The 21,966-nt window shown below is 40.7% G+C and overlaps 1 protein-coding gene and 1 long non-coding RNA gene across 3 annotated transcripts in view; both read left to right on the top strand.

Moving 5' to 3' along the window:
- Positions 1–14,877, top strand: part of CNKSR3 (CNKSR family member 3) — a 129,604-nt gene extending 114,727 nt beyond the window's left edge. The window contains exons 8-13 of one of the 2 annotated variants that reach the window (XM_044289601.1): positions 88–156; positions 5,914–6,060; positions 11,894–12,018; positions 12,726–12,922; positions 13,606–13,695; positions 14,392–14,877. In XM_044289601.1, coding sequence (XP_044145536.1) covers positions 88–156; positions 5,914–6,060; positions 11,894–12,018; positions 12,726–12,922; positions 13,606–13,695; positions 14,392–14,687 — 924 coding nt within the window. In that variant the 3' untranslated portion in view covers positions 14,688–14,877. Of the gene's footprint in view, positions 1–87; positions 157–5,913; positions 6,061–11,893; positions 12,019–12,725; positions 12,923–13,605; positions 13,696–14,388 lie in introns of both variants that reach the window. The other variant, XM_044289602.1, reaches the window with a different exon arrangement.
- A 3,639-nt stretch (positions 14,878–18,516) lies between these two features.
- On the top strand, positions 18,517–21,496 carry LOC122934265. Its single transcript, XR_006388643.1, has 2 exons — positions 18,517–19,044; positions 19,128–21,496. It is a non-coding gene; the product is annotated as an uncharacterized LOC122934265 (long non-coding RNA).
- Positions 21,497–21,966: the final 470 nt, after the last annotated feature.

Raw genomic sequence — 21,966 nt, 5'->3', positions numbered from 1 at the left:
CAACAGAACAAACAATCTCCAGAAAACAACTAAAGACAGGTCTGGGCATTCTCGTTGATTTGTTTTTCATTTCTTCCAACTCCCCAGTCGCCAGCTGATATGTCCCGGAAGATTCATGCAGGTGATGAAGTGATACAGGTTAACCGCCAGACTGTGGTAAGCAACGTGGTATTATTTTAATCGTTCTTCAGTAAGAAAAAGTACAGACAATTACATCAGAGGATGGATAGCACAGGCATTGAAACCCAGGCACACATTTCCGCATGGTATCTAAATTGGTAGAAAGTGGAACATCAGTATTGAGTCTTGCTGATGTGTGCTACTGTTACTTGAACTCATCCTACTGTCATATGTGTAGGACACAATAAACACCAGATTGGGAATAGTACAAAATCATATACTAAAAGACTGATAGGAGTAGTCGTGCTACATATGTCAGCCGGAGGGTGAAACAGAGCAGTGCATGACGAATAGAAGGCAAGGTGACGAATAAGTAGTGGCTTTATCTATTATATTAGGAGAAAAGATAGAAAACTTAGCTATATCGGTTGAAGTTCCACCTTTCTCAGATCAATGTTATGGAATTAGTTGTTAGATTAATTATAACCCTCAATGCCTTTTGCTATTAGGCTACTTTCACACTGGCGTTTTGGTTTCCGTTTGTGAGATCTGTTTCAGGGCTCTCATAAGCGCTCCAAAACGGATCAGTTTTGCCCTAATGCATTTTGAATGGATAAGGATCCGTTCAGAATGCATCAGTTTGCCTCCGTTCCGCTCTAGAGGAGGACACAAAAACGCTGCTTGCAGATCCGTTTTCACTGATGCAATATGGCACAATAGAAAATAGATTGCATTTTGGCAATGTTAACGGATCCGTTCTGAACGGATGCATGCGGTTGTATTATTGGTGCGGATCCGTCTGTGTAGATCCATGAAGGATCCGCACCAAACACCAAAGAGTGTGAAAGTAGCCTTAGATAAGCATCTAGCCTGTCGTTACTGCCTCAGGGTAGAATATTCAATAGTTTGATTTCTGTAACTGTAAAGTGTGTTTTCCTGTCCTAAAGTCTACTAGTGCTGCAACGAGTACTCTATTAAATCGAGTAATTCGACACCATTTTTTTTTAAATTTCAGGTGCCTTTCCGTCAGAAAGACAGTGGCATGTGGCACCATATGCCACAATGAAAGAAGCCTTTTGAGAATCAAAAATTGAAGTCTGGGGAAATAAAGGGCCTTTGTAATGGGGACATCTTAGGCTACCTTCACACTGGCGTTTTGGTTTCCGTTTGGGAGATCCATTCAGAGCGCTCACAAGCGGTCCAAAATGGATCAGTTTTGCCTTAATGCATTCTGCAAGGATAAGGATCCGCTCAGAATGCATCAGTTTGCCTCCGTTCTGTCTCCATTCCGCTTTGGAGGAGGACACCAAAACGCTGCTTGCTGCGTTTTGGCGTCCGTCTGACGAAACTGAGCCAAACTGATCCATCCTGGCGCACAATGTAAGTCAATAGGGACGGATCCGTTTTCACTGACATAATCTGACACAAGAGAAAACTGATCCGTCCCCCATTGACATTCAATGGTGTTCAAGACGGATCCGTTTTGGGCGGATGCATGCAGTTATATTATCTAAACGGATGCGTTTATGCAGATCCATGACGGATACGCACCAAACCAGAGTGTGAAAGTAGCCTAACTTGTAAAATATTGAGACAAAAAAAGATGTCCTCATAATGACATCTATACATCCAGACAGTAACAGCCCTGTTCCTGTGCACTCCACAAATACCACCGTCTGTAAGCCTGTCTGCATACAGGATTACAATAAATATATGGGTGGGGTGGACCTTGCAGACCAAATGCTACAGCCCTATAACGCCATCAGGAAATCCCGCATTTGGTATAAGAAACTTGCAGCCCACCTTATGCAAGTAGCCTTGTATAATTATTTTGTCATATTCCAAAAAGCAGGGAACCAAGGAACATATCTTGATTTTCAAGAACAAATTATTAAAGGATAACTGTCATATTTTTATTTAAAATTCCATTTTCATATATGTTGTTGCTGCTGTGGTGATAATCCATAATCACAAATTTTTATTGCGAATATCGGCACTATCCCTGTCTGATGGGAGCATGCACACAGCGTTCGGGACTGCCCACTACTACGTCCTCCGTCTTCTGTATATAGAAGATAGGTGACGGAGGACACCTAGCTGTTTTAGCCGCACCACTGAAATGCCTGGGAGAGGAAAGAACATGCTGCACTTACTAGTTAATTCAATACCTATACAAAAGTGTTAACTAGGGAACTAAAGTAAACTTAATAAGACCAATCCAATTGCATAAAAAAAAAAAATTGGAGAGCAGCGCCAGGATAGCAGTGGGATAGCGTCATCTAGTCATGTCAGCAGAATTATCCCAGGGCAACATTTTCAATCAGAAAAATGAAAAAAGCAGAGCCCAAAAGAGATGTAGGGTTGTTGCAAGAATGGGATATGGCGGGATACTATATATCAATGTGACACCTGTCCAGATAAGCTTGGACTTTGCATTAAGCAGTGTTTCCGCATTTACCATTGTAGCGGAGAGGTAGTACAATCCACGAGGTCTCCGCTGGTAGACAGGAAAAGCAGGCAATAATCCAAATAGGCCGGTACAGCATACAATCCTTCCCTCCCAAGAACTAGACGAAACATAGGCTGGGAGTCAACTGAGGTCTTTATTCCAAGTTCCAACATTTATACAAGTCCCCATGCAAGGGGTTTCCATAATGACATGGCAGGGGCATTCCCCACATTTCTCCCATCAGGCATTGCATTTCTCCCATCAGGCACCGCTGCACGAACAAAGGATCTAAAATTGCCGACCGCCGCATGGTCGGTAGTCGAACGACGGCCACCCGAACTCCTCTTAACTACCGATTGTAACAATGTTGCAATCCTTAATGGGAGCCCCACGACCTCCTATGTGTGGTCTCCATTCGGCAGTTTGTTCTTTTTACGAACAGTGTTGAAATTCACTGTTCGTGAAGCAATTGCATGACTGTTGGCGATTGTCATGCCGCCAGCATAGGAGCGTTACAGCCCACCTGAACCATATTACACAAACATATATACGCTTGGTTCTTTAAAGTGGTATACACATATGCCATAACATCATACATACAGGAATTACAGTATACAGTGGCTGGGTTTGCCACGACCATACTTAATTTAATACATTTACATATTTTTTACTACTTTTGTGCACTTTTGGCCATTTTAATTAATTATGCAATCCACTGTTTTTTAACACTCCACATTTCGTTATATTAGCCAATTATTATTTGGAAAATTAGACAAACTCCAAAATGTAAAAATACATTCTCATTATACCCCTAGATCAGTGATGGCTAACCTGTTACAGACCAGGTGCCCAAACTGTAACCCAAAACCCTCATATTTATCGCAAAGTGCCAACACGGCAATTTAACCTGAATACTACAGTCCAATATAGTATATATCCCATGTACTTTATAATTCAGCAATAATAGCCTGCCTACATTTGATGCGCTGCCTGTGCTGTTCATAGTGCGCCCGGCGCTGATGAATGGCAGGAAAAGTCTAGGGCATATTGGTACACCATAGACTTTTTCCAGGGTGTGGGTGCCCACAGAAAGGGCTCTGAGTGCCGCCTCTGGCACCCGTGCCATAGGTTCGCCATCACTGCCCTAGATGAATACCGTAAAATAATAAAATTCTCACTAAACCCCTATATGAATACTTTAGGGCAGGGGTGGCCAACCTGTGGCTCTTGAGCCACAAGCGGCTCTTTGCTTCTTCAAGTGAGGCTCTAGCTGTGAAGCCAGGAAGCAGTCAGGCTGGCTCACTCTCCACCCCATGCTCAGATCTCTTTTCCTGATCGGGCACTGTTGCTACTTTGCATTTCCATCTCACTCTTCACTACGTCCTGATGCACACAGTGTGAGAATGTAGTATGTGGAGACATGCACTATGACCTGACGTTGTGCTCATCAGGTCACAGTGGAGAGCGTGTCAGACCTGCAGAGTAGCAGAAGCCTAGTGCCTGATCAGGAGGGAAGATATATTTTTTTAAATTATAGAACTGAACATGGGGGTCTGATCTTATCATTGGAGGTTCTGATCTGAGCATGGGGGGGTTCTGATCTGGACAATGGGGGCCTGATCTCAGCATGAGTGGGATGATCGGAGCATGAGGGTTCAGATTTGAGCATGGGGGGCAGATCTGATCATGGGGGTCTTGTTTGAGCATAGGTTGGTCAGGTCTGATCATGGGGGGGTCAGATCTGAGAAGGGGGGAGATCTGAGGGTCTGACACTGGGAGTCTGATTTGTGTTGCCTGATCCGAGCATTGGGGGTCTGATTTGGAGGTCTGATGAGGTTTGGGGATCTTATTGTAGGTCAGATTAGGATTGGGGATCTGATTTAGGAGTCTGATCTGAGGTCTGATGAAAAATATTTTTTGGGTTTTTTTCTCTGCTAATGAAAAAGAAAAAAAATATTTTAGCAGAACTCAGATCGGATGAAAAATATTTATTTTATCTTTTTTTTCTTTGTGAAAACCTAGGTGCATCTTGTAGGGCGAAAAATATGGTGACTCGTGTGTAATTGTATAGCTTGTGGCTCCTGGTAGTCATATGTTGTTGTTTTTTGGCTCTTTGTGTACGTAAGGTTGGCCACCCCTGCTTTAGGGGGTGTAGTTTCCAAAATGGGGTCACATTTTGGGGTACCTCAGGGTAACTTCAAATGCGACACAGCACCTGAAAATTATTACAGTGAAATCTGCCCTCCAAAAGCCATATCGTCCTCCATCTGTTCTAAGCTCTGCCGTGCGCCCATGCAGCCATCGACAACCACATACGGGGTGTTACTGTAAACTGCAGAATCAGGGTAATAGATATTGAGTTTAGTTTGGCTGTTAACCCTTGCTGTGTTACAGGAAAAAATTTATTTAAATGGAAAATCGGCGAAAAAAGTTTACTTTTGAAATTTCATCTCCATTTTCCTTTCATTCTTGTGGAGCACCTAAAGGGTTAACAAAGTTTGTAACATCAGTTTTGAATAACTTGAGGGGTGTAGTTTCTAAAATGGGGCCATTTTTGGGCAGTTTCTACTGTGTAAGGCCCACAAAGTGACTTCATAACTGAACTGGTCCTTAAAAAGGACGGATCTGTTTTCTATCCATTTGGCTCCGTTTCATCAGACGGACACCAAAACGCTGCAAGTAGATTTTGATGTCCGCCTCCAGAGCGGAATGAAGACTGATTGGAGACAAACTGAGGCATTCTGAGCGGATCCTTTTCCATTCAGAATGCATTAGGGCAAAACTGATCTGTTTTGGACCGCTTGTGAGAGCTCTGAACGGATCTCACAAACTGAAATCCAAAACACGAGTGTGAAAGTAGCCTTAACTGAACTCCTAAGTACCTGTGGATGTATGCCATCTGGATCAGGGGCTTTTTGCTCGTCTGCATGATATCTGGTACTGGCAGCTCACTTGCGAGCACAGATTAAAAATATCAGTTTAATATCTCTGCCTTCCCTTTGTCCTCTACAGTTATAGTCCCATGGTTATCTTCTAGTATAACATTTTTTGGCATGTATATATTTTAAAAGTTTTGGGAATTTATTTTAATGTTTAGTTTACATTTCCCGTTTGAGCTCTTTATAAACCTGGAATACTTTTTCAGAACCCATGACATACAGGATTTTAAATGTGATTTTTTTTTATTTTTTTTTCAAGTATTTATATTATTCCGTCTCTCCACCTATGAAAAAGAGGTCCTTATTTGTAAATTTACATTTTTATTCATTTATTCTGTTAATTTCAAAACTATATTTTATATTATGCTAAACTTTGAGTAAAATGTGTATTCTGTTGCTCTTAAGGTTGGATGGCAATTAAAGAATCTTGTAGCAAGATTGAGAGAAAATTCGGGTGAAGTCACCCTGGTTCTAAAAAAAAGACCGACAGGAACTTTCAATTTCACTCCTGCTCCTTTGAAAAACTTGAGATGGAGACCACCTGTTGTGCAGGTATGTAGAATAAGCTAAATACACTCATTGACAAAAAATAACTCCCCAAGAAGAAGTTGTTAGAATGGAATGAAACTTTGTTTGAATGTAATGATAATATATGTACAAGTGATTACAATATAAGAGTGAAAGGGCACATTTATTGGAGAAAACGGTACAATTAAAAGCAGGCTCCAGTACCCTATTGGGCAGCCTCGAGCTTGGATACAAGATGAGATGCAGTTGAGCATGGAGACATACAGGTTCTATATAGTATCCTGCAGCACATTTGTCCACAGTTGTTGCAGCTGGGTCTGTAGATGCTGTACATTCATAGGCTAAATAAGCTGGCACCTCAGGTCATCCCATAAATGCCTGATTGGCAATACATCTAGCGACTGGGTAGGCCAAGGAAGTGTTGCAATCTGGTGGAGACGTTAATGGGAAACTTTTGCTGTGTGTTGGAGAGTATTATACTGCTGAAAAATGCCATTCGGAAACCCAGCCATGAGAGGCAACACATGTGGCCACAGGATGTCCTGCATATATCTCGGAGCTGTTAGTTTCCCTTGTATCACTACTAGGGTTGACTGACTGGAGTTCTGGCACGTAGTAATCCATGTTTCTCATTCATGACACCACTGCAAAAAAAAGGAGACTGTGGATAGATGCCATGAGACAAAATTTCCTTCTGATAAATGCCTAGAAATGAACTGGACACAAGGGTGTGTAATGAAGGTGCCACCTTTGGCTGGAAGGTGGACAGCAAAACTATGGGAGCTGCTCATGGTTGTCTGTGGATTACACTATCCTCTTTACTGGTGGTCTGTCTGGGTCCTGTTCTCCATTTGTGTGTACCATCACATAACCGGTGCTTCTAATACCTCATAAAAGCTTTGGCCCAAATGTCCTTAATGGTGGGAAATTTGTCAACATGACCATCCTGCTTTTCTCACTCCAGTGATGCACCTCCTCTAAAAGTCTGTCGACACCACAAAATGTCTTCGAGTGCGTTGTAGAGGCATGTCTAGCAGTCACTACCCAAAAGTAGCCCATGAGAGCTTTTTTTATAGGGCAGCGGGGGAAGCACTTTTATGCCCTCTTGTGGCAGCACCCATTGTTTAATCAGACCACACATGTAATCATTTACATATCTGCCTGACACATATCTGCATGCCAACATTTGCAGCAATATGACATTTCTATCTAGGTGCTTTCTTTTATCTTTGTCAGTGAGTGTGTATTATTCAACCATTTTCATCACTATTTAAAAAATCTAATAACTTATAGGGAGTCTGTCAACAGGAAATTCACTGTTAAAACAGGCACAGTGCTTTTTAGGGATAGCTTAGCTGAAAGTAAAGGATACCTTTCACTTTGTGGTCCTTTGCCTCATTCTGCATATCCAAATTAACAGTTAAAAGGGTTATCCAAGTTATTTTTTTGTTCTTTGAATGTTTCTAACCATGCAAATGCAAGGGGTTTTCAATTCACTTGCTTCATCTACATTGGCCCTGTTGGTCTAGTTAGCTGAGCATCACATGACCTGTGATGTCAGCGTCTTTCCCTGCTCTAACATTCCATGCACAAGCCTGAGGGAGCAGGAAGGCTGTGCTAGTTGGAGCAACAAGCCACACCCCCTGCACTACCCGATCTGGTGGCTTAGCTTTCTGCCCTGTGTTTCCCCTCTTACTGGATTCTCTAGCAAAGTTTAACCCCTTCTATCATCAGCAGCACAGACTCAGGGTTGGAGGCTCTGCCTCAGGTACTGAGCAACTTCACGGTTTCCTCAAGCACTGAAGAAACAAAGCAAATAAAATATATATAAAATATATCAAACAGCCTTAGGTACGTTGCCTTTCTTTCGGTGCGTCGCGAATTCCAGTAGTGAAGTGGGCAATGTTCACATTTATCGACACGTTTTCTTTAAAAGGACCGCGCTGCACCAGGACAGAGCTGAAAAATCCTCCTTTCCAGATCTCACAGGAATTTCTTTAATATAGGTAAGCGATCAGCTCACTTAAGTACACCTCTCCTCCAGGTAACCTTATGAGAAATCAAGGTGACACCAATAGTGAAGTACATTCACACGAGGTTCCAACTGCAAGGTTTTTATTATACTTACAAGGTGGATAAAAATCACATGCGGTGTATACAAATCAATTCTACTTACTTGGATCGACCACCAGAGGACACAGGCAGCTCTGTAAAGTAGCGCCAAACACCACTACACTACACCCCCCCCTGTCACTTATTAACCCCTTATTAACCCCCTGGTCACCCCATATAGACTCCCTGATCACCCCCCCTGTCATTGATTACCCCTCTGGAAGGCTCCATTCAGATGTCCGTATGTGTTTTGCGGATCCGTGACACCCCGTCATTGATCACCCCCCCTGTAAGGCTCCATTCAGACGTCCGTATGTGTTTTACGGATCCATGAATCGGATCCGCAAAACACATACGGACGTCTGAATGGAGCCTTACAGGAAGCTGATCAATGACAGGGTGGTGATCACCCCATATAGAATCCCTGATCACCCCCCTGTCATTGATCACCCCCCTGTAAGACTCCATTCAGACATTTTTTTGGCACAAGTTAACGGAAATTTATATATTTTTTTTTTTTCTTACAAAGTCTCATATTCCACTAACTTGTGACAAAATATAAAATCTCACATGAACTCACCATACCCCTCATGGAATTCAAATGCGTAAATTTTTTTAGACATTTATATTCCAGACTTCTCACGCTTTAGGGCCCCTAAAATGCCAGGGCAGTAAAAAAAAACCCACATGTGACCCCATTTCGGAAAGAAGACACCCCAAGGTATTCGCTAAGGGGCATATTGAGTCCATGAAAGATTGAACTTTTTGTCCCAAGTTAGCGGAAAGGGAGACTTTGTGAGAAAAAACAAAAAAATCATTTTCTGCTAACTTGTGCCCAAAAAAATAATAATCTTCTATGAACTCGCCATGCCCCTAATTGAATACCTTGGGGTGTCTTCTTTCCAAAATGATGTAATATGTGGGGTATTTATACTGCCCTGCCATTTATGGGGCCCTAATGCGTGAGAAGAAGTCTGGGATCCAAATGTCTAAAAATGCCCCCCTAAAAGGAATTTGGGCCCCTTTGCGCATCTTGGCTGCAAAAAAGTGTCACACATGTGGTATCGCCGTACTCAGGAGAAGTTGGGTAATGTGTTTTGGGGTGTCATTATAGATATATCCATGCTGGGTGAGGGCTCTTTCACACCTGCGTTATTGTCTTCCGGCATAGAGTTCCGTCGTCGGGGCTCTATGCCGAAAGAATCCTGATCAGGATTATCCTAATGCATTCTGAATGGAGTGAAATCTGTTCAGGATGCATCAGGATGTCTTCAGTTCCGGAACGGAACGTTTTTTGGCCGGAGAAAATACTGCAGCATGCTGCGCTTTTTGCTCCGGCCAAAAATCCTGAAGACTTGCCGCAAGGCCGGATCTGGAATTAATGCCCATTGAAAGGCATTGATCCGGATCCTGCCTTAAGCTAAACGTCGTTTCGGCGCATTGCCGGATCCGACGTTTAGCTCTTTTAGAGTGGTTACCATGGCTGCCGGGACGCTAAAGTCCCGGCAGCCTTGGTAAAGTGTAGCGGGGAGCGGGGGAGCAGTATACTTACCATCCGTGCGGCTCCAGGGCGCCCCAGGCGCATGGATCACGGGAGCCGCGCAGACTGTAAGTATACCGCTCCCCCGCTCCTACTATGGCAACCAGGACTTTAATAGCGTCCTAAGTGCCATAGTAACACTGAAAGCATTTTGAAGGCGGATCCGTCTTCAAATGCTTTCAGTAAACTTGCGTTTTTCCGGATCCGGCGTGTAATTCCGGCAAGTGGAGTACACGCCTGATCCGGACAACGCAAGTGTGAAAGAGGCCTGAGATAAATATCTTGGTCAAATGCCAACTTTGTATAAAAAAAAAATTGGAAAAGTTGTCTTTTGACGAGATATTTCTCTCACCCAGCATAGGTATATGTAAAAAGACACCCCAAAACACATTGCCCTACAGCGATACCACATGTGACACTTTTTTGCAGCCTAGGTGGGCAAAAGGGACCCACATTCCAAAGAGCACCTTTAGGATTTCACAGGGCATTTATTACACATTTTGATTTCAAACTACTTCTTACGCATTAGGGCCCCTAAAATGCCAGGGCAGTATATCTACCCCACAAGTGACCCCATTTTGGAAAGAAGACACCCCAAGGTATTTCGTGATGGGCATAGTGAGTTCATGGAAGTTTTTATTTTTTGTCACAAGTTAGTAGAATATGAGACTTTGTAAGGAAAATAAAAAATAAAAACTCAGGAAACATGACAGGTGCTCAGAAATCAGAGCTGCTTCAAAAAGCGGAAATTTACATTTTTGTACTATAGTTTGTAAACGCTATAACTTTTACCCAAACAATTTTTTTTTTTTTACCCAAACTTTTTTTTTTTTTAGCAAAGACATTTAGAACAATAAATTTTGAGAAATATTTATATAGAAATGTAGTTTTGTTTTGAAAAATCTTACAACTGAAAGTGAAAAATTTCATTTTTTTGCAAAAATTTCGGTAAATTTCGATTAATAACAAAAAAAGTAAATGTCAGCAGCAATGAAATACCACTAAATGAAAGCTCTATTAGTGAGAAGAAAAGGAGGTAAAATTCATTTGGGTGGTAAGTTGCATGACCGAGCAATAAACAGTGAAAGTAGTGTAGTGCAGAATTGTAAAAACTGGTCTGGTCATTAAGGGTGTTTAAGCTAGGGGGGCTGAGGTGGTTAAGTGAGCTAATCGCTTACCCATATTCAAGAAATTCCTGTGAGATCTGGAAAGGAGGATTTTTCAGCTCTGTCCGAGTGCAGCGCGGTATTTTTGAAGAAAATTGAAGAGACAAATACTGTGCACAGAATCGTCCCTCCCTCCTCACCTTGCAAACAAGGTGACAAAGACCAGAGGAGTTCTCTCCTTTGTACTCTTGTGCTGGCTGTGAAGAAGTTTCTGCAGAACATTATACAAGAACAGGTAGGAGGGAAGATCCTGTGTGTATCAGCAATGTCATTGTACTGTACAACTAGGACTTGCAGTCCCACACATACAACATGAGTATCCCAGCAGTTACACTGCAGACAGGCCAGCAATTATATTGACCCCTTTTTTAGAGCAGGAGAAGAAAGGCAGTCTTGGTTGACTCCCACAAATATTCATGAGGAAAAATTCAGTTTGCTTTTCACACACCCACAGCTTCTGCAACTGCATGCAAACAAAGGGGCCAGAACTCAACTAGGGAAATTAGTAAATATTATTTTTTGGCCTAAAACTTGCTTAGTATAGAATGCTGATCATCAGATTTACAGTGCTTTTTATTTTAATTTTATTTTTTATATATAGAACTTGGACAACCCCTTTAAGTCCACCCAGGGCGAGTCCAAGCCACTCTGTGTATCCTTGCTGCTCCTGCTTTCTCTGCCAGTCCCTCCCTCTCCTTCACTGACAGGGCCAGGTTCCTCAATAGTCATCGTGCCTGGTCCCATCAATCAAGAAGGAGATTGAGGGGCTGGCAGAAGAAGCAGGTGCTCTGATGGGCATTTGCTTTGTTTTCTCTAGAATGAAAAACAGATCACTAAGGGAAAGGTATCATTACATGCAGCTGAGCTTTCCTATGCAGCATTGTGTTTGTTTCAATGGTGAAGTTCCTGGTGACAGATTTTCTTTATATAAAAGAGGTTGTATGAGATCAGGGGGAAAAAAGATTCTTGTCCATGATCCACCACCCATCATTTTTAACACAATTATTTTTAATAATGTATATCTTTCTTGTAAATTTAGACAAGCCCACCGCCCACTACAACACAGTCTCCTGAAAGCACATTGGATACCTCACTAAAGAAAGAGAAGCCAGCAATTCTTGATCTTTACATTCCCCCACCACCAAGAGTTCCTTACTCCCCAAGGTATGTATGAAGCAACTCTTTTGAAAGGTACCGGTTTAGTCATTTTCCAAATGTTTACATCTGTACAATATTAGATGATATTTAATTTGTGTTTTACATTTATTTTCAACACACAATTGGGCACCCTTACAGGCACACCAGCCAATGATGTTGATGTTTGTGGTAAAAATCAGCATTAGTAATTTTTTGGGCATCTTAAATACCATATTTAGAAGCATTTCTGAAGTATTTATACAATGAGGGCACAAATACCACAGTGTGAGCATAACTACTGTGATCGGGCACAATGTGGATATTACTAGGGGACACATATCTGGAAATAACTATTTTTTTTAAGTACTGGGGGGAGGTGCAAGAGAAAGGACCCGACCCGGGTGCCAAACATCTTAGGCATGCCAGTGGATACAGCCTAAACAGCAAGTTGGTGAAAAAAAAATGTTTTGGGTGGAAATCCTTCACAGGCCAAGCCAATTTCACATAAGTGTAATACGGGTAAAAATCCAAACCCGGCCTTGAATGACCATTACGACCAGATGCACCCATATTATACTTGTTTGAAATGGTCCTTCATTTGCTAATTTTTAAACCTAAATATAGTGTAAAATGAACCTTGTAACATTGTTTTAGACTGTGAAGGCAAATTAATGACACTGTACAATTTGATTGTGTTTTTTAATATAATAAAAGCATATTTTCTGTGTTTTTAGAGATGAGAAGATGAGTTTCAGTTACAGTGGTTACAGAGATTCACATCCACGCTCAAAAGGTTCTGAATCTCCAAACTCTTTCCTTGATCAGGAAAGCCGAAGGAGGTTTACTATTGCAGACTCGGATCAGCTGCCCTCATATCCAATTGAAGTTCATGTCCAACCTGCTAAACTAAGAGACAAGACTCCAATGTATGGTAAGCTTTGAAACTTTAAAACTTCTAATTATACGGTTTTCTTCATACCATATACAGTAGGTATATCATTAATTCTGAAAAGGAAGCAGCGCCAATTTGATAATGATAACCCACCCTGCACAACCCATTTAATTAAAGTTTTTTATTTCTCAAAAGTACAATAAACATTTCAGTATACAGTAAGTACAAGTCTCCTAGGCCCACTGGTGCCTGTGGTGGTGGCGGCATCAATATGTATTCACATGGTGGGTGTCATCTGGACAGTGTGTAGCATAGCATTGGAAGCAAGGAGAAAATGGGAGAAACCTTCGCTAGAGAAACAGAGAAGAATCAGTACATGAAGAATATTGAAACATTTCTTATTGCTCACTTTTTGGCTGAATACAATTTTAACTGAATTTTTAATTGCCTTTTTAGAAGGAATGTGGAATATTTAAAAGACTCCCATTCTGTGAATTGGAGATACTAGTTCCCATTGCTGACCTCTTGACATATGACACCTTACAAAACAGTTATGATTATCCTCTACAGATTTTTATTCTCATTTCAGACTATTACTATTCATTTTTATCTTTATCGATAAAAATTAATGTAAAGAAAAACCTCTAGAAACATTCAGTTGCCTATTTTAGTTTATGGATTTAGTCTGTTTCACTAATTCATTCTTCTGTCATTGTGAATAGGTAAGCCACGTCCTCTATCTATGCCTGCTGAAGCTAGCTGGATTGTGTCTACAGAATCGTTTTCACGGCATAGAATGACAGGAAAAAAAGGTAAATTAGTGAATAGCTGCTCTTTAACAGACAAGCACACAAATAAATATTATAGTCACATATGTAAGAGAATTAAAGGGGTTGGCCAATTTCCATTGTCATATACAGTAATGTATGCTCCATTCAACTATGCTTAATTGCATACTGTCCCCCAGGTTTCCTAATGGAGGACCCCGGCTGTCCCAGTTTCAGTGAAGTAAACGTACTCATCTGTCATCCTCCATGTCTGTGGACTGCAAAAAGGTGGCAACCACTTCCACTGGCTTTTCCTGGGTACCTTCTATTCTACATGTGCGCTGATCAGCAGATGGACTTATCCAGTGCATGCCAGATATAGGCAGCAGAATAGAAGGTACTCAGGAACAGCTTGAGGAAGTCTTGTAGCCCATGGAAGCGGAGGACAACAAGTGAATATGTTTACTTCATTGAAACCGGAGCAGCCAGGGGCCTCTATTAGGAAACCTGGGGGGCAGCATACAGTTAAGTATGCTGGAATAGAACATACATTACTGTATATGGCATTTTGACTAATTACATTGAAAATTCCCTTTAAGCCTGGCATATATCCATATTGTATAGTGAAGATTTTTAACCAGCTATTTTAAATACATCTTTGTATGATTGTATGGTACTGACAAGAATGCATATGGCATATTTTTACATATTTATTGTAATTGAATTTCCTTTCTTTTTAAGGTGATGAAGCACTCTCCAGGTATTTCAGTAATGAGAGGATAGCACCAATAATAGAAGAAAGTGTATCATCTCGTAATTATTTTACCAGATCAACTGAGAGGCATTTAATCAGAGGAACAGATTATATTAGGGGCAGCCATGGTCTTCTAAACATGGACTTGCACAATAGCGCAACAATGCCATACCAGGAGGAAGGTTCCAGGAAACACACTACCGCTTCCTCTTCAAAAAATAGCACCACGGAACCCTCACTACTGGTCAGTTGGTTTACCAAACTAAAACTCTTGAGTCGCTGACATCGTTTCCATAGACATTTACCTTTCAGTGCCTTTGCCCTTATAATGGCAGTATTATGTGAAGCTAGTTCCCCAGCAATGAATGGGATTTGCCTTCACAGCTTGCTTACTTTTGCAAAATGGCATCAGGATATGACAATGCCACAAATAATTTATCAGCAATAAAGAGGAAATAAATATTTTGAAATCACGTGTATTCTAGCTATAGAAATTATTTTTGTCTCCTGGATGATGTTCTTTTTTGTACTTTCTTACAAAGCTCTGTTAAAGAAACGCAATACGTGCATGTAAATTTTATTTACATTTTTTGCGCAACTACTTTTTTAAGAACTGTTCAAGAATTAAGTAATTTATTAAAAAATAGTTGTCATTTTTTTTCCTTTTGCTGTTTACCAAAGGATCATTTATTTAATATTGATTTTAGGATGCTTTCATTGCATTCGGTTTTTGGTTAGCAATTATACTTTCCTAAGGTGTTTAAGCAATATGAAAGAAAACACATTTCACATTTTATTTAATGGAATTTTTGATCATATCAATAAGGCATATAAGTACATGAATGTGCAGAGATTTGTCTTGTCACTTTCTACTTCTTCTGTCAGCTCCCCTTACATTTTTTATTTAGTAAATACTTGTATTCCCCATAACAATTGTGGAGCGTCTTAGGACTTCGTTACGTTCCTCTTCTATCCCTCCTAGGAATTTATGAATAAATTGACAGCTGGGTGCTTCCATTTTCCTTCTAAAAATGTTGTGTCCCTACATACTCTGACCCTCTCAGCACCGATTGGACAGTGTTAGATTGTGTAGGGACAAAATACCAGCTGTCAATTCATTCAGGTTCCTAGGAACAATAATATCAAATATATTAAGAAACTGTATCAAGTCTACTATGCTAATGGTTTGTGAGGTTAAGTACACTTTAAAGGTTATCAGAGTTTTAAAGGGTTTATCCAAGTTAAATAAAAAAAAAAAGGCAGAGAAGCTATTAGAATAATAAAAAAGTTGTACTGTCTGGAATCCCGTGTGATCCAGCTCCACCACTCCGATCCTCCCCACTGCCATGGCCATAATGTTAAGTTCTTGAATGGAGCAATGAAATGCTTGTATATCAATCACTGTGACCACTGCAGCTAATCACTGGCCTCAGTAGTAAAGGACAGTTACAGGGCAAGACTGCTGAAGCCAGTGATTGGCTGCAGCGGTGACATGCGTTATGCAGGCAAGTCACCACTGCTGGCAGGGAAAATTGAGTGGCAAGGGCTGGAACGGAGGGGGCTCAAGACTGAGTATAATCCTTTTTTTATTAAAATAAATAAGGCAGGGATTTTTTTTTTTTAAATAAGGTCTGTTGTATGTGCTGCTGTGCACATCAACTTCTGTTTTGATTTGCTGAGATTAATAGACCCTACAGAGCTTCCAATTTATGTCCTTGTAGGTTATTATTGTAAAGGTGCCTTACAAATGAGGAAACTGCAAAGAAACAGGTTCTCTCATCAGCTTATCTGAATCAGAGCTGTTCATTTCTAGACCTTTTCCCCTACTACTTCCTGCTTATCTTCTTTTCTATACTATACAAATATCATTGCACTTACCTACAAAGCATTTGTTACAAGCGGTAAGGATGTAAAGTAAAGGGGGTGACAGGAAGAGGAGGGAACAACCTACTTATGGATGTCGTACTTTAAAGAAATGCTTAAGCCTATGCAAAATGCCATTACTTAGAGACAATGAAGGTGATGTACTAAGAAGGCTACACTAATTTAAGGTGTAAAAAAAATAGAAGAAAATGATAAACTTTGAATTAAAAAAAAAGGTGTAAAAAAAATGTTGCAAGATCCCAAACTTTTGTCTCAGGAGGTCTGTTCCTTCCTGATAACTGCCTGCTCATCAGTGGAGGAAAGAGCTGCATTTACCGTACATGCAGCAATCATTTCTGCTGTATGGGGACGAATGATGGCTGTGGCCATCATCCGTCCTCATACAGATTCATTGTTTTTCTGGGCAGCAGATCGCTGTTTAGAGGTAAATCTCCTGCCCAGAAGCGATGGTGACTGCATCAGTGATGATTTCACCCGATGAACATGCGTTTTATTCATTCATGTGGTGATCTGTGGTATCTTTACATCGGTCGTTTGTACTAACGTTTATTCCTGATAATCGGCCCAACAATTGCCTTGTGTAAACCGGCATTACTTACCATAACTGAGAATGTTAAATTTGTCTATGGCTTACTGTTTGAGACATATATACGTGGAAAATGTAAAGTAACAGTTTCTCTGCACATAGATGTGAGTTCTAATGATCCCTTAGCATTCAATGTACAACAGAATGTACAGAATAATTTGGACATTCTACAGTGTAGGTATCATTGTTTAGCATAGCATATGTGTATATATATGCTATGTACTCTTAAAGGTATTGTGCAAGAATGGACCTGTAAAGGGAAGCTTACTTGCCTGCTTTCCTGCGCTGGCTCCCCACTTTGTCTCCTCCCAGCCCATGATGCTCCCTTTCAGAAAACATCCAGCCGATCACTGGCCGCAGTGATGACCAGATCCCTTTGAGTCATGTGCCATCTGTCATGAAGTAGAGGGGGGGGGGGGGGGGGGGGGGTCACCGCCGTGGCCAGTGATTGTCTGCAGGCAATATTAATCAATCCAGTGCCGGGAAGCAGGTAAGTAAGCTTCCCTTTACAGGTCTGATGAAGTGGGGAGGTTTGCCAAAACCCGTCCGTTCTTGCACAACCCCTTTAAGCATTTGCCTTTAGCAATGAGCACTATTTAGCAAGGAGGTAAACCTTCTATAATTACTGATATTCGAGTCAGGTATTGAAAGCCATGTGTTGCACTAGCAGGGATGTTTGTAATGTGTTTTAAACATTTAAATGTTTTTTTTATATTATTGTTTGTTTTCTCTTGTACTTATAACATATGATCAGTTTAACTGTTAAGATACCTCCTTAAATCAGTCCTCCAAAGCTTTAGGCTTCATTCACATCACCATTCAGCCTTTCCGTTCTCCTGCTCCGTTTAGGAGCAGGAGAACGGAAAGGACGGATAAGGCACATAACTGACGCAAAAAACTGAGCCCTTATGCCCCCTAGACTATAATGGGGTCCGTTTTGTGTCCGCTTCAAAATCATCTTCTGAGCGGAAAAATAAGTCCTGCATGCACAACTTTTGTCTCCGCTTAAAAATCTTCTGAGCGGAAACATAACGGACCCCATTATAGTCTATGGGGTCCTAAGGGCTCAGTTTGACTCAGTTTGGCATGGGTTATGTGCCTTTTCCATCCTTTCTGCTCTCCTGCTCCTAAACTGAGCAAGAGAATGGAAAGGCTGAACGGTGATGTGAACGAAGCCTTAGTCAAATTAACAACACAAATTCTTAAAGAGGACCTTTCACTCGTATACAAACTAAAAACTAACTCCATCAGTGGGCAGAGCGGCGCCCAGGGGTCCCCCTGCACTTACTAGTATGCCTGGGCGCCGCTCCGTTCGCCCGGTATAGGCTCCGGTGTCTCAGCTCCGTCTGTTGTACTGGACTGATTTTTTGTAGGAGGCGTGTCCCTTGCTGCAGCACTGGCCAATCGCAGCGCACAGCTCATAGCCAGTCTATGAGCTGTGTGCTGCGATTGGCCAGCACTCGGGTGTCCGCCTGGCAGTGCGGAGGCGTGCGGATCTGTCCAGACTTACAATGTAAGTCAATGGGGACGGATCCGTTTGAAGATGCCACAATATGGCTCAATCTTCAAGCGGATCCGTCCCCCATTGACTTTACATTGAAAGTCTGGACGGATCCGTCTGAGGCTATTTTCACACTTAGCTTTTATATGCCAATATAATGCAGACGGATCCGTTCTGAACGGAGCCTCCGTCTGCATTAATATGATCGGATCCGTTCAGAACAGATCCGATCGAACGCTAGTGAGAAAGTAGCCTTAAGCTGTTTAAGGAGTTGTTCAATTTTACAATATTGATGACCTGTCCTCATTAGTATCAGATTAGTGGGAGTCTGACTCTTGGAACCCCCACGATCAGCTGCGTCCTCTTCGGGGTTTACCTAGAAATTTCCAATGCACCAAATTCCAGGTCAAGTTATGCTTGTGCGTGTGAGCATATCCTCAAATGCATAATCATATTGTATAGATATTTATGACTTGTAACCTTGGAAACTCTCCCTCAATGTGAAGGGGTAACTGTTACCTAAGCATCACAGTACCACTACAAAAGTCAATTAAATGTGTATATCAATCAATTATATACCTAGATGCAGTGCTTATTTGTGGAGAAAGTCAAATGCCCAATTAACAAAGCAGTCTGGCTATAGACCCTTATTTTCTAAAACCACCTCTGGTAAGTATTACCAGGTATGGGGGGTAGGGGGTCAAATGGCTGTGATATGAAATAATGTCATACCTTCTATATTTGCCTTCTAGTGGTATAACAAGACATAGATTGGGGCAAATATTAGGAAATGGACACTTGCCTGTTACATACTGAGGTCTGTGTGCATATTTTCTTAGTTCTTGTATTGCTCATACAAATCTGTATCTTTATACATAGCAATAATGAAATAATTGAGAAACTGTATATTGCACTTATTAAAGTATACAATGTTTCAGGAGCATCGTGTAATTTTATAACCTTTTCTGTCAAGGCAAGCTGAAAAATTCCAACTAGGAGTAAACATGTAAATATATTATGACTGTACAAACTATTTCATTACATTTAAAATAAGCTCAGTTTGATCCATTGTATTGCATTTTACTTGGGCTTTGTCATGGCTTCAGGTGACTGCAAGGTTTTATAACCAGTTGATTATTGATGCCCACCAAATTAAGAAGGGGCCACTTGTATAGTTTCTTCCTATTGAACTCATTGCATGTGGTTTCTGCAACTTCCATTCATTTCAATAGCAAGAGATTGCTTGTACATCGCCTGCTCGACTATTATTAAAGGAGTTTTCCGTTAGTTTTACACTGATGACCTATCCTTATTGGTGGGGGTCCGACACATAACTGTTTAAGAAGGCATTGGTGCTCGCAGAAGCACTATGGCCTTCTCCAGCTTTGCCATGTGACATGTTCATCAGTCTCATAGCTCAGCTGCGATACCAAGCATAGCCACTATACAATGTATGGCACTGTGATTGGTTTGCTGAGAGAAGGCTGCAGCGCTACTGCTAGCGCTGGTGTCTTCTCAAACAACTGATCCCCGGGGGTCAGTATAAAACTCTCTGGAAACCCCTTTAATTAAGAGACTGATTCTTGAGATCATTAGGGTCTCAGTGGATGGTCCCTATAGATCAGTAATTGCTGAAGCCAGTCATTGGCAGCAGTGGTACACAAGACCATGTCTATGCCCCGGTTGGAAGAAAACAAGCTGGGACTGGAAGATGAAGGTAAGGGAACCAGCACAGCAGACTGGAGCAGCATGTAGCAGATAAGTATGAATCCGGAGGCGATGCAGAGCAGACGCCTTGCCTTGATAGTTAATATTCCCAGAAAAAAAACAATTAAGGGGTATTCCCATCTCAAACATTAATGGCATATCGATATGATACGCCATCAATGTCAGATAGGTGCAGGTCCCACTAGGGTTATAGGGATATGCCATCAATACTTAACATTGGTATAAACCCTTTAGGTATAGATCATTAAACCTATTTTCTTTCGTTGGGGGGCTTTAAAGAGCATGAGCTATAGATGTTTACATGTTAACACATACATTAGTGTGGTTCCAGAGGTCTATGCTTGGGTCATATTTTCACAGGATATATTGCAAGCTTTTAGTATATTTGTTCAGTTGAGGCCCTTATGTATCAAAAAGGATCCAAAGAAATAGTTTTGCAGTTCAGCTGGGTAGATATCAGGTTTCACTGGTTACTCTGGGCAAAATGGATACTGAACTCATGGAAATTGGAAAGTTTTATTTGATTAATTTCTATTATTATCTAACAAATATTACTGTTGGTGAATACAGTATTTAGAATACTACAAAGTAAATATTAGCAACAACCCACACTATGATTTAGACTGAATTCGCAAGGCCATAATATGTTCACAATTTAGCCTCTGCATTACTACCACAACACCCAATCTCTGCTGAACCCTGTGGGATACAGGTATGGCTGTAATATAACTGCTATAATACTCCCATACTGTGGTCATGTTAAATGAGCCTCATAATTATGTCCTCCTTCACACAGCCTTTTTTTTTTTTTCAAGCTTTTTAATTTAATTTTTATGTAGTGTTATCTAAAAACGTGAATTTTTTTTTCTTGCCTTTTTTAAGTCCTTTAGGAAAGTCTATGGGTAAAATGCCAGAAGAGGAAAAAAAAAAAAAAACCTCGCAGCAAAAAAAAGTCAAAATGACAAAAACACAACAAACTAAATCTCTTTGTATGTAGAATGTTAACACAGTGACATCTTCCGGCAGAATCTCTGAGCTAAAACAAAAATGCTGTGAAAACCCCGCACAACGATGTTTCTTTCTTAATGTTACAGAAACCGGAAGTCTAGTTTTGGAAACCAAAGTCATTTTTCCTCTTTTGTGTGCTTCACTTAACTCTCGCTGTACCTCATTTGTTTTGATGGTTTATAGAGTGATTCGTGAGCGGTTTTCACTTGTAGATATTTTCAGGAAGAGCTAATGTCTATTTTTATGCAATACAATCAGATTACACATATATTTATAAGATTTGCTGGTTTATAAGTTTATGGCTTCTTTGTAATGCAATTATGTTAAATTCTTATTATATGTTTTAAGTCTGTATTACTGCCTTTAATAAAAGCTGACATTTCAAGTTTTGAATAGCTGATTTAGAAAAGTGAAATACTAAAGGCATTTTATTGAAAGGTTGTGTGCCTTGCTTCATCTGCTCACTTATTTTGCTTTATTTTACTTTGCGTAAAAGAATATTTATTATTTCAAAGATTGACATTAATACGGACATATAATAATTTGGGCTTGAAGAGCTATTAAAAACAAGATTGAAATCAGTCGAGGAGAAAAGCACTTGAGTATTAATAGAAAACTGGTGGCAAAGTTCGTGTCACTGAAAATGTAGAACAGAAAGAATGTGTATTTCCTTGGATAATCTCTCACAACACAAATCTGTAGAATGAAGTATGCCCACAACAACCTATGCAGGTTGTACCTGTTGGTAGACAACTCTGGCAGTGGTGTATCACTCGGGAGAACTAATGGATCCAGTATTAAAAATCCTGTTAATGACCAGCCTGTTTTGACCTTACTGTCCAAGCAAAATTTTTC

The sequence above is a fragment of the Bufo gargarizans genome, chromosome 4 (genome assembly GCF_014858855.1).
Source record: "Bufo gargarizans isolate SCDJY-AF-19 chromosome 4, ASM1485885v1, whole genome shotgun sequence".
Classification (NCBI taxonomy): Eukaryota; Metazoa; Chordata; class Amphibia; order Anura; family Bufonidae; genus Bufo; species Bufo gargarizans.
The sequence above is the reverse complement of the archived record's forward strand: the minus strand, read 5'-3'. Positions and strand labels throughout refer to the sequence as shown.